The sequence below is a fragment of the Episyrphus balteatus genome, chromosome 4, assembly GCF_945859705.1.
Source record: "Episyrphus balteatus chromosome 4, idEpiBalt1.1, whole genome shotgun sequence".
Classification (NCBI taxonomy): domain Eukaryota; kingdom Metazoa; phylum Arthropoda; class Insecta; order Diptera; family Syrphidae; genus Episyrphus; species Episyrphus balteatus.
In genome coordinates this window covers 53,215,164-53,229,004 of record NC_079137.1, presented here as the reverse complement: position 1 = coordinate 53,229,004, position 13,841 = coordinate 53,215,164, and the positions used below count along the sequence as shown (strand labels likewise).

The following is a 13,841-nucleotide window of genomic DNA, read 5'->3' as shown; positions in this document are numbered from 1 at the left end:
TCAACCTCAATAAATAAACTTAAGCAAACCAAGCAAAATCAAATCATAGGCAATTTTCAAAGAGTATCATGTAGAACAAAAATGCTAGTACATTTGCATCTACATGCATCTATATTCTTTTTAACTGAATTAAATTTAAATATGATAGATTTATTGTGCAAGAGCAATAAATTTGTCTCTATTTCAACTCTGTTTCAGAAAGAAGAAAAAAAAAAAAAATATATACCGTTTTTCAAAAATTAGTATGCAAAAAATTCAACAACCGGCAATTGCTTTAAAACCTTTAACATTTTATTTTGAGTGTGCGTTCTTACAAAACGCACATTCTTCCAGAAAAGCAGATTGTCTTCAAACGGCATCCTTTTCACAATTCGAATTTGAGTGTGCGTTTGCAGGATGAATCATTTGTTCATCAGACAAAATTCATCACAGCGCACATTCTTGCAGAAAGGTTATTGCCTGCAAAGAATGACCTTTAAACTTTTTAATTTTGAGTGTGCGTTCTTACAAAACGTACATTCATGCAGAAAAAGGAGTCGTCGACATTGAGTATCCTTTTAACAATCAATCGTCTACACGAGGCGCATGATATGAAACACTATATACAAATTTCAAAACAAAAACATATACATTTCAAAACATTCATTTACAATATAATATTCCTTCAAGTAGGAAGCATGACTAAATACTTTCTCTTTCTTTTATTTTCTTTCCGAGCATTTCCAACACAGAGAAATGGCTAAGAATGCCATATGAGATACGATACAGCTTTATCAATTCTCTTGATTCTGTAGAATCAAAGTGGGCAGGGACATCTGTTCATAGGCAGATCAAACCCAAAACACAAGCACACGATGCAGCTTACCAATGGCAGCAGATCATTCCGTCAAAATGCTTCTCAGGAAAAGCAAGCAATAAATCAACAATAGCAGTAACGGCAACAGCAGCAATAGCTACAAGAACTTCAAGATCAAGGCCAATATACCTACATGAGGATGTGACTTAAAACAAAACAATCAAAAACAAATTGACAACGCCAATTCAACCATGTGCATAGCAACGATAACTGTAGGCGAATGTAGTACATGCTCCGAGCTTTGCCCAGCAGCTCAACATCATAAATCACCCATTCAAAATGCATCAAGTTTTCCATACCAAAAATTTGAAAATTTTAAGCACTCAATATGTTCATATTGTTTAGCCGACATTACAAGAAAACAACAGAACATCAAACAAAACATTAGAACACCTATCAAAAATAATGGACCACATCAAATCTCCAAGGATTCAACAGATCTTTAGTCTGCAAAACAGTCAACTATAAGGTCTATATTAGCAAAGATTCCGTCAGTAAATTCACTACACATTACCCGAATCGACTTGGTTTTTTCCATTGGCATTTTCAAACACTCAGGGGCGCCAATGGTTTTCCCAATGTCCTTGAGCAAATGCTATTCGGAAGAAACCCCCATCGCAGCGAAGATCAACAATCATCAAATATTAAACCGAAGGTTTAAAGTGGGCAGGATGTTAAATAATCCGTGCCTACCTGCCTACTCCCAAGAGAAGCCTCTCAACACACACAACATCTAACAGGCGATCAGCGAACAATTGTGTGTGTGTATCTCCTTTTCATTCCTTCCTTCTTCCTCAACCAAAACTTTCAGTCGTAATAAGATCTTTCAATAAAGAGGACACGCAGTCCAATTAGAACAAATACAATGTGTTGTGTTTTATTTATATTATTTATTAATCATAAATTATACAGTCCACTATAAAGTTATGAATACATTATTGTACATATTGTTATAGTTAAATACTTGCCTAGTAACATTAATCTTTTTTGCTACCACGTTTTTTTTTTTCAATTCAATAAGAAAATCACAAAAACGCATTTTGATCTACCACTTAAAATGGCCGACTCCCTTTATTCGACGAAGGATAATGGCTTTAAACTTCTTTGGCAATTTTTGAAAAAAGAGCATTTAATGCTTTTTCAACATTTTTTATGCAAGGAAATTACATTTTTGCATTAAATTCGACTGAAGATAATAGCATTGAATAGCATTTTGTTTTGAGCATTGAGCATTTAAAAAATAATAATCATTTTTATCAAAAAAAAAAAAACAGACTTCCATGGATCAAAACTGGGTTTTATGGTTTTTCTCATAGTTTCTATAGCCATAACTGGACCACCGCCGGTACCAGCTTTCCAATACAAAAAGAATTATCAAAATTGGTTCACTTAGTAAAAAGTTATGAGATAACAAACATAAAAAAAAAATTAAAAAAAAGTCGGTAATAAAAAATACATTCTTAGTATTTTTGATATAACACCAAATTTTTGGATGCAAATAACTCAGCAACCAAACCTTCAAAAAACTTTTGGTTTTCGGTTATGAATAGAGCTTAAAGAGACCTTTCATTTGATGTAGCATTAACTCGGAGGAAATTTTTGAAAATGCATTTTTTTTTTCGGCAAGGGGTACCCCTTGGATTTTTTTCGAAAATCTTAAAAAAATAAATTTATAATTTTTTTACATAAATTTAATTACCTGGTCAATATGAACTCATATCGGTAAACCGAAACTTGCTTGGAGACCCAGACCCGTTGATATCTGCCGAATGTGAGAAAAAAAGTTTTAATGCAAATAGCTCATCAACATAAAATCTTTTGAATTGAATTTCTCATATTTTCGGATGATATTTTATATACCTAATTTCCATAAATCCTGTTCAGATTTTAAAAATGAACAGAGAAGTTAAATTTGTTTTTATATAGAAAATTGTATATTTTATATTCTTACAAAAAAAAAATAGATGAAAAAAAAAACAAAACAAGAAGAAATTAATTTTTTTTCTCTACAAAAGGATCATCAATGATCGTTAGGTTCCGAGGATCATCACTGGCAAATGGTTTTATAACTGGATCCCAGAATCCATCTGGTGTTAAATTATCGTCAATAGGTTTTTTATGATTCGTACAATTGCGAATATGCTGTTCGATTTGTTCGTCAGTTAAACGTGCTCCAAGATACTTAATATACTGAAAAAAGAAAACAATACAGAAATTAATTTTTAAGTAGTTCAGAGGAGAATAATAAATTGATAGTTTACCGTTTGACATTCATTGCAATTTATATCAAATTTTCTTGCTCTTTTCGTGCCATCAGTTGTTGATCCCGTTTTGAGGGGGGTTGAAATATGAGGTTTATTGTTGTTTCCAAAATCAGAATTATCTTTAATTAATGCGTTATCTTCTTTAAGAGGGTTTTTTAATTCATTTTTATCCACCGCCTTGGGTTTGGCAAATTCATGCTCGGTTTTGAAAATTGTTTTTGGATTTTGCTTTTCATCAAAATCTGAACATTTACTTGGAATGTTTCCGGATCCACCGGCATGTCCACCGTTGGTTTTTTGAAGCATTTTTATTCTAAAAAATATTTTAAATATTAAAAAATAAACAGAAAGAAATCAAAAATAACTCACCCATTTGATTCAATTCTTTTCAAATTACTCAAATTCTCAGTTGGATTCATCAAATCCTTCAGTAAATCCATTGATTCAATGTTAAAGCTTTCAGAACTATCGTCTAAGAATATAATATCTTGGGATGCAGGTGTAAACATTACAACACTTGAAGTTTCCAAGGAATTATTATTATTATTTTTTGGCGGACTTTGTGATTTTGTCTCTTTTTTTGGACTTGGATTTGTGAAATTTAAAATGGAGGAGTCATCATCTGATTTTATTAGTTTGGAACTTATATTTCTGAAAATGTAAATTAAACAAAGCGAAGTGAGGCAGTAAACTTAAGAGAAACAATATAAATACGATTAATTAACAAAAATATTAATTGTAATTCAAATTACCTGAGTTGCCATTGTTTTGAAGAATTGATTCTTTTTAAAGAAGAATCTGCATTTGGACTGGCTTCGATTGCTTCATCACAGAAAGTTGTGTCCTGAAAAATAATAATATTGAATAAAAACAATTTGTTAAAAAAAAAAAAAAATTTTTTGTTAATACCACAGTGAAATAAAAAATGTTGTATTCATTTATCCTATGATAATTCTATAAGCTTATTAACGTCATAGGCTGACTATTTAAATTTTATAAAGTACGGTTTTTTTTCTTGACCAAAAAGTTCCATCGTTTTGGATGCTACATTTGTACAAATTTAAATTTGTTGGGAAGTTATTATAGGGAAAGTGAACATAGTTTAATATTTATTCGTCGAAGTTTCACATCCAAACGACATGGTTTTTTTCGTGACCTTGAGTAAAATGACGCGACGTTGCGTCTTTTTAGGTACAGGCTACCATCAACTCGGAAAGAAGAGGGAAAAACGAAAAAGCTTACGCATAGTTCAGTCAAATAAGAGTTCAAGTTCAGATTGAATGCTGATAGAATTTTTTTTGCCCAAAATCATCATTTCGGCATTCTATAACTTATCTCCAAAGTCTAGAAATATCATGTCCCCAAGTTGCAATTTTTAAGGTCGAATTGAGAGATGAAGGTTTAAAAAATTAACAAAAATAGATGTTGATTTAAAAAAACCCAAAATCAAGGCAATCTGACATCTGTGAAAAATAGTGCACCTTTTTCATGTTGATCTGACATAAAAATCTAAATTGTTTTTTCAATTTTTCAATTCGACCCTAAACTAATTTTTTTTAATGACTATAAAATGCATTTTATCGTATCAAATCAAAAATAAATACGTTCAAAAGTTCTGAATTAAATTAGGTAAAATAGGCATTTAGAAAAAAAATTGTTACCCTCATGAAACTTGGCAAAAAGTTTGCTTATGGAATAAGAACCAAGGATCATCTATTAAAATTGGGAGAGAGTCGACAAAGCAGTGAAAAAAAATTGTTTGAGGAATATTATCACGACACATGTTTTTAGATTATTTTTTGATGCTGAATCTAATGACATCAAAATAAAGCGATCGCTCTAAGAAAAGTTATTGACGATTGAAAACAAGGTCAACAGACAAAATATAACCAAAACTCATGTGAAAAGCATGATACACTGATAAAAATCGGGATGAAGGTTTTAGATAAAGCCATATCCATCCATAATTCATAGTTCTTAATTTTTTTTTTTTTTTTTGGGACAGGGTATTTTTTAGATGGTTTGAGTTATGTGTGAGAAAGGTACAGCCCACATAAATTTTGTTAATTTTTTAAACTTGGTGAAAACGATTTTTTGTTATAAGAACCAAGAATTTAAGGAGTATCTTGTGTAAAAGGGTATTTTTTTAAAGAAAAAATGAAATTCAGAATATGTACCACAAAAATAATAGTAGTAGGAGAAAAATGGTACCCCAATGAAAATTGGTAAAAATCTTTCATTTATAACATAAACTAGGAATCTAAGCAGTCTATACAAAAAATTTAAGATGAAGATGGGAAATAACGAAAATCCGCGACAAGTTCGATAGAATCAATGGTTTTAAAGAGACACCTACGATATTCATAAAAAAAATGTTTTCTTTGTCATGGAAATTACGAATTAAATAAGTCTATAATTTTTTTTCATGTGAAAGGGTGTTTTTTTAGGAGAAAATGTGGCTATATTGGTAAAACTAATAATAATAGTGGTACCCCATTGAAATTCATCAATTATGTTACTTTTGAGTTATGAGTTTATTCTTATGTTACTATAAGAATATCATGGTTAAAACTGCCAGTTTAATGGAAATTTGGTAAAAAAGTTGCATTTGGGATAGAAAATAAGAATAAAGAATTTTCATAAATAAAATTTAGGTGAAAGGGTGTTTTTTTTTGTCGAAAAAAAATCTTTAATTGCTCCCAAAAAGCCAATGATACATTTTATTTTTTTTTTTCGACCACAAATTGAGCGTTTATAATTGGGTTCTTAAACGTTTTATACGAATCACTGGCTTTTTGGTTGGACGAGTTGGCAATAGTAATGATAAAATGACTGGGAGTCGACGGACAGACAAGCATCTTCCAATCAATTTGGTTGTTTTTCAAAAACTCACAGACCTTTTGCGCTACTGAGTGGAAAAAGGGAATAATATTCAGGATTTAAAAAAAGTGGAAATGCGAAAACTAGAGAAATACAGTCGACTCCCTCTAAGTCAAATTTCCCTCTAAGTCGAACTTTTTCACCATTTTTAATGAACAATTTTGAATAAAAAATATTAAATTAATCCCTGACTGTATTTCAATTTTGTTTACAGTTGCTTAAAATAATAGCAAAAAATGTCTGCAACGCATTAAAAAAAAACTTTTGATTTAGAACAAGTGGGATTCTTTAATGAATTGATCACATCAACACCCTAATGATCAAATTGAGCAGTGAGTTGAACATCAATCACCACTTCCACCTTATTTGTATTTGTCTTGTTTTGCGGAAGGACGACGATCTAGAATAAGCCAAATTACTATTATAAAAGACTGGGAAGTAGAAGGCGGAGTATATCAGAAGAGGAAGAGGCATCGCAACTTGATAAGAACTGGGAAAATATATCTTCGAAAATAGTACACGGCAGTATTTGAGTCCCTATGTACACAGAGAGATCTTTACGGTCGGTGTTGAATCGCAACCGCTTGGTTTGAGACGGTAACGAAGAACGAACCTTTTCTTAAAAGATCAATCAATTAGTCTAGACAGCAGGAGTGACTTGAGAAGTTAACATTCATATATTAGGAGCCCGTTAAGAAGAAGAAGAATATTAAGATAGACAGACAATATCTAAAAGTATTACTTAACTTAACTTTACTTACAAACAATTAATTCTTTTTTTACTTACAGAAAAGTTGCCTGATAAGTTTTTACTTATATCCAATTGGAGTCTAGTTTGCCTCAGTTTGCCTGGCTTGAGTGACATGCTTGTATTTTTATGCTCTTGTTTGATGAGTCTTAAACTTCTATTCGGTGTTCTCTTTTGTATAGATCCACCCAAAACCGATCTTTTCAATTCATTTTCTTTTGAAATCCACGAAGATGATTTCTTAAGACTCAAACTCTTATTGCACTTTGTATCTATTTCCTCATTTAACTTGGATTCTTGTTTAATAATCAATGGCTTGTTATCATTCGAAATTTGAGTTTTAACTGGTAAAACCTTTAAAGGTTCCCTTTCCTTGGCTGTTCCCAGTTTCTTTTTCCTTTCAACTTCCACTTGAGTACTCGGAATGAAAGATAACTCAAATTCTTCTTCATCAAAATTCAAAGCCATATTCAAATCATCTGCTGACTTTTGTGCAATCGATTTAACAACATTTTGTGAAAATGATATTTCCGAATCGGTGTCTTCTTCGCAACTCGCAGTGCGACGTTTTTTTGTTTCGTTATTTTCAATTGATTCATGCTGACTTAAAATCTTTTTAAGTTTATCATTTTCTTCTCTGAGAGTCTTTGTTAATTGTTCATTTTCATTTAGTTTACCTTTTAAACCTTTGATTTAACAAATTAAAATGGGAAATGGTAAAAAATAAATAAAACTTACTCATGTAATGAAATTTAATTTTTTCCAAACTCTCAATAATACAATCATTGTACATTGTTTTAATATTACCATCATTTATACAAATTGTACAAGTCATAATGGAGGTGTTTTTTTTTTTTAATAATTTGTTTGCATTTAATTTAATTTAAAAGTTAATTCATTTAATTTAAATAAATAAACAAATTTTATTTTATTTCACAAGAATTGAATTGAATTGAATTTTTTATTGAGTCTTTTAGGTTACATTTGCTGTCTTAGTCTAAAATAACAATTCTTTCTCAACTTTTATTAGTTAAACTGGCGGCTATAATGTATGGCCTGCTCTTTCTATTAGTTTGCAATAAAATACAATGTTTGCCTCATGGCTGTCAGTAAAATGTTTTACCTACTCTTGCTCATGACAGAGGGTTGTGTATGCTTTTGCTGTGACGTTTTGTCGTTATCTGTTACATTGTTGGCTTATGGTTGCAACGTTATAAATTTACATATATACAAAAACTTAAAACTAAATAATAAAAAAAAACTATACTAAAATGCCTATGGTTAAAGATTTACAGATATATATAAATATTCTTTTTATTGTATATAAGAGCGAGAGCTCTGTACATTACTTTTTCTTGTAAAATGTGACGAGACAAATTTAATAGACTTTTAGAGCGAGAACGCTCTATACGATTTATAATTTCATGTATATTAGATAGGCATACATTTACGATTATTGCACACAAACAGATTTTTTTTTCATGTATCATTTAGACAAAATAATATTTATATATTGATAGGCAAATGAAAAAAAACATAAATGGAAGTTACATTGAATGCATGCATATTATTTTTGATTTTTCTTTAAAACAAAACAAAATGATTTACACTGATAAGACACTTGTCATTGAAGAAGATTCTTTACGTTGCAACGACGTTGGTTTGTGTATATTGGTTTCAGGTACAGCATCAGGTGTTTCGATGCGCCGTTATGATTCATACCGCTTACTTGTATGGATATATATAGCGTTCGATGAAATGCCGCTATTTACTGTTGTGGTGTGTTATGTTGTACTGTTAGCACAGTTTAGCTTTTTGTACATACTAGGTTTCTTGATGGTTTATGGCGATGTAAATATCCATCCTAGTCACTTTTTGTATTATTATTAGCTGTGGTTAATTGCTGTTGCTGTTGTTGATTTATGTCGACTTCATAGTCGCACGTTCTTTGCAGGACACACGAACGGGTTGGGGCATCCCGCAGACCCGTAAGTGACTCGTCCGGATCTCCCCCACTATTTGAATTAATTAGCTGTGGCTAATTATCTATTGCTGGTGTTGACTTATAAGTCACACGTGTTTGCTGGACATACGAATGGGTTGGGGCAATCCCACAGACCCATAAGTAACTCGTCCGGATAATATAACTTTACGTTAAACTTTTACTAGCTCTAAGAGCTGCGACTGCCTTCGCCCACGGTTACTACCAAACTCTATTTCACAAGAACAAAAATTTTGTTTTTGAAGTTGACAGAAATATTTGTTTGCATTCAGTGAAGAAAAATAGACAAGATCAGTAAAATGAACGTATTCAAAGTAGGGCGATCTGTTTGTTTAGTGTAATTTTAATTAAAGAGTAGAAATAATACAGGATACGTATTCAATACTCCACCATGAACGAATTTATTGCTGAAAAGAATTGCAATAGCTTTTTTATTTTAATTTTTTTTTTAGGAGACTTTTTCTTCCTGAATGTGTAGTAGTCATCGGTATTTAGGTATGTGAGTAAAATTCATTCATTTTTGTCAGCGTTTTTAGCCCCGTTCCATTGGAGGTGGTAGTTTACTCATGAGTATATCTAGTACTAGAATTAACACATGATCTTCTACTCGAGGAGATAGGAATGTGTAGTTGTTGTACTAGATTTCTACTCATGAGTAAACTACCACCTCAAATGGAACAGGGCTTTTGTTGAATTCCCGTTGTATAAACGTGGTTTAGAAATTTAACTTACCGATTTTGGCGGAAAAGGTGTGGTTTAACTTTAGTTCAATCATTTTTTAATCGTTTAAATGTCTGCATGAATATAATGGGAGCCCAACAAACAATTTTGGTTCAATAAAGCTTTAAAGATGCAATTGTTGCTTCTGTAAAGCATTATAGAAGCAAAATTGTTGGTAGGGAGGGCATAAAATTGGTACTTAAATGCTTTTGGCGCGTTCTTTCCATAAAGCCTAGTACGCAGCCAAACGAAAAATAATGAAGTCTCCAAAGTCAAGCCTAGTACGCAGATCGGGAAAAATTTTATTTCTCATACAATTTTTTTTTTTTTCTTGAAACAAATTTTGTCTTGAAAATTTTTCTAAGCCATATGCAGTTCACCCGCAAAATTCAAATGTTTGGAGCCGTTGCAAAGAAAAAGTCTCCACTTAGTTTTGGACGGACAAATAATGTAAGAAGCATTTATTCTGCGGGAAAAATTGTGACAAGGTAAAAAATAAAACAAAATTGAAAAAAAATCAAACAAAATTAAGGTGGACTCTTTACTTTGATAAAATACTGTGAAAGTGAAACAAATAAAACTCAGAATTAAATCAAAAACAAAAAAAAAATTAATTGGAAAGAAGAAACAAATTTTGCAAATTGATATAATTTACTTAATTTCTCCAACTTCAAAATTTTGCGCTAAAGCCTAGTACGCTGCTGATGCGAAACGAAAAATTTTCAAGTCTCCAAAGTCGACAACGAAAATGCTAACGAAAAAATATCATCGAGTATTCTGTCAAAGTCAAAATAAAAAAAATCAAAATTAATTTAAAATCAAGAAAAATCAACAAAAAATAATTTTTTAAGCAAGAATAAATAAATGAATTAAAAGTGAAAAATCCGTCAACACTGCTCTTGGAGTCAAGATAAATGCCCAGGACAGTAAAAAGTAAGTGATAAATGAGTGAAAACTCTCCAATTTTTCGCTAGAGCTGCGTACTGAGAAACGAAAAGCAAAACAAAATTTTTCGTTTAAGATTTCGTTAACGAAATTTTGTATGGAAAATTTCGTTTCGCATCAGCAGCGTACTAGGCTTAAGTAATTTATTTTCTATTTGATGGCTCCTACAACCAAAGTAAGCGCACGTGTTTGGGTGTGTTTTTGTTTTTTTAGCCCGCGTCACTCATTGAAAGTGTATAAGCTTTCCGAGCGTCCCCTATACACAAGCACTCCATATTATATATTCTCCAGAGGTTCTGCCAAGCCAACGATGACCGACGACAAAAAAAAACACCGTCGATAGCGGTTTTTTAATGAACTAAATTCCATACTGAAACATTGGAACGTTCGCGAGCAGGTCTAGAGTTTTTTCGGCAGTGGTTTTTTAGGTCATCGGTAGTTACCGGATTTCAACCAACAAATACTTGTACAAATAGTCAATAGACTACTAATTTTGTTTGATTAGCTTCTGTTATGTTGTGTCACTGCGAAAGTGTCGTGACGTTAATTTGGGAACACCTAAAATACTACCATGACAAGATTTTCCTAAAAAAAAAAAAACATGTGTAGGTGTACTGCACAGAGTCAATTATGGCCAATCATTTTGATAAAAAAAAGAAAAAAAAATCATCTCCAAGTAGATATCACCTTTTCTTGCATTTATAAATTTTCAAAAAAAAAATTCTTTAAATCACCCTGTACAAAAGTTACAAAACGACATCTATATCTGAAAACTGTTTAATCTGTCAGTGGTGCTGTCAAATTTCTCATGTGTCAAATTTTCAACTTGTGCAGCATTTTGATTTGATAAAAAATAAATTTTTTCTTCCTTATTTCAAAGTAATTTTAAGTTTATTTAAATAAAAAATTAAATAAACATAATTACATAGGTTCTTAAACAACAACAATGGCAAATTTACAAAATGCTGCCGACAAAGCATTAAAAATGTTACGAACTCTACCTCGAGTACAAATTGGAAATATTCGACCAAATCCTAACTCAAAGCAAAATGTATGCAATTTACCTCTTATTATTTTCACTGAAAAATATCTTATTTTATGAATTAAAAAAATACAATTTATTTGATATTTAATTAGGATAAACGTGGTCGTGGTCAACACGGCGGTGACAAACACGGCGCTGGTAACAAAGGCTCCGGCCAACGACAAAATTTCATGCGATTGGGTTATGAAACAGGCAACACGCCCTTTTACCTTCGTTTCCCCTACGAACCATATTACAAGGGACACCATTTACGTCGACAATATCCTTTGATTTCCCTAAAACAGTTGCAAGTTCTTATTGACACCAATCGCATTGACACTTCCAAGCCGATTGATGTGACAACTTTGTGTGCAACTGGATTGTTTCCATTGTCCCCAAATGAAATGCAATTTGGTTTCCAATTAACCGATGAAGGTGCAGATAGTTTCAAATCAAAGATTTGCATTGAAGTTCAACACGCCAAAGAATCGGTGATTGCAGCAATCGAAAGAAATGGTGGTGTCATTCGAACCGCCTACTATGACCCTTTGAGTCTACAGATTCTAGTAAATCCTGCAAAATGGTTTGAGAAATGTGTCCCAATACCAAAGCGGGCATTGCCACCACAAGATTGTGTTGGTTATTATACATCGGGACAGAATCGAGGTTATTTGGCAAATCCGGAAGAAGTTAGTCAAGAACGTTTGGTTTTGGCACAGAAATATGGATATGAATTGCCGAAAATTGAAGAGGATCCGGATTATAAAATGTTGACATCACTTAAAGATGCTAGGCAGATATTTTTTGGTCTAAATCCGGGATGGGTGGTTAGTTTGAAAGATAAAGCAATTATTAAACCTAAGTCGCAGACGCAGTAAAATTGTAGTTTAAATTGTTATAAAATAAAAGTTACAAGTCAGCTTTACTTTGTTTTTCTTTTCTTTTTGTAGAACATAGAGGAAGGAATACCTAGAGACGCGACTTCGGTTGGTTTTTCTCTTCCACCCTACAAGCTGCAATGAGAGGAAAAACTCCACAGTGCTTATATGTGGTAGTTTTCCCGTGCATTTTAAATGGCACCAACACATTCAACTGTGGAGTTGAGCTCAAAACAATTAAAAACAATTTAAGTGCTCAGTAGGAAATAAATTCATAAAAAAATAATATAATAAATTCAAAACACGAACCTTTTTTTTTTATTTCTGTACATATTTATTGAAAGGTGGGTGTCTGGAGTGAGCTATTTGAGCTATTCAAGTTCATGTACAAACCAAAATCATGTTTAAATTCAAAATTTGTGAGGACATCTACTGGTGAAAGGAAGGTATTAAACGAATTGTACTCATTGTATATATATTACGTGAATTGATCTTTACTGGATGTTTAGTTGTTGTTTGCTTAGTTTTTTTTTATTTGGAATCGGTAGCTTATGTTTTGCATTTTCATCACGTCTTTTTGTATTTTTTTTTTCAATTTTGGTGCTTCAGCAGTTGCAGATCTTTTATAGTTTGTTTATTTGTTTGTTGTTGTTTTAATAGGCACTTATCAATATTTCACGAAATAAATAAAAATACACGAATTTTGTTTAATTAATTAAAAATCACGACCAAAACTATATTGCTATTCGTTTACATCCTTTTCTGAAGAACGCAGGATTAAAATCACAACCTGTGATGGCATGAAATCCAGGTAAACTCTGGCAAACTAACACTCCCAACTGTGCATGTATTTTAGTTAGGTCCACATATCTTAAATTATTGCCATTATTATTATACAGTCTCCGATGTAAACGAAGCTTTTGACCGAAAGAAGTTGCGACATTTTGACGCTAGCAATCTTCCACCTTGCAAAAGCGAGTTATTGCAGCAATTTTTACGAGCAAATTATGTATGTACCATTTGGAATAATGCTCATCTGAAAAATCCAACCACATATCAACCAGACAATAACGGCTGGGTATTGAAAGATGACAAATACCAGTTTAAATGGTTTGAAGAGGATCAACTACCAAGTTATGTTAGTGATTCGCTCAAAAATCAATCAGGTATGTGATTATTGTGTAAATAATTTTTTAATTATTCCTAATTGTACAAACTTGATTTTTTCAGAAACTGACGAAGAAAGCGATATTGACGACGATTATGACATCGACTGGAGTGAAGAAGAAAATGAAAATATCGACGACGACGAAACTTATTAAAATGAATATTTTTACCTGTAATATTATTTTTCTTTTGCATTTTATTTATTACTTTCTATAACACGGCTGTGAATGTTATAAAATTATGAATAAGAACTACGAACGAAAACAGCAAAAATAATAAAAATCTGATAAAAAAGTAGTCTTCCTATTTTTCAAATATCTCGAATACTAGATGGCATAGGAACATATGGATTTCAGC

At 31.8% G+C, this 13,841-nt stretch overlaps 2 protein-coding genes across 2 annotated transcripts; one reads left to right on the top strand and one right to left on the bottom strand.

The window, feature by feature from the left end:
* Nucleotides 1-2,833: 2,833 nt before the first annotated feature.
* Nucleotides 2,834-7,599, bottom strand: LOC129919750 (uncharacterized). Its single transcript, XM_056000763.1, has 6 exons — nt 7,487-7,599; nt 6,788-7,434; nt 3,873-3,964; nt 3,490-3,771; nt 3,118-3,433; nt 2,834-3,046 (listed from the first exon to the last, which is right to left on the bottom strand). Exons 1-6 carry the CDS (start codon nt 7,581-7,583, stop codon nt 2,849-2,851), a joined length of 1,632 nt encoding a protein of 543 aa, XP_055856738.1. The 5' UTR covers nt 7,584-7,599; the 3' UTR covers nt 2,834-2,848.
* A 3,611-nt stretch (nt 7,600-11,210) lies between these two features.
* On the top strand, nt 11,211-12,364 carry LOC129918630 (39S ribosomal protein L15, mitochondrial). Its single transcript, XM_055999255.1, has 2 exons — nt 11,211-11,466; nt 11,553-12,364. Exons 1-2 carry the CDS (start codon nt 11,362-11,364, stop codon nt 12,315-12,317), a joined length of 870 nt encoding a protein of 289 aa, XP_055855230.1. The 5' UTR covers nt 11,211-11,361; the 3' UTR covers nt 12,318-12,364.
* The last annotated feature ends 1,477 nt before the right edge of the window (nt 12,365-13,841 follow it).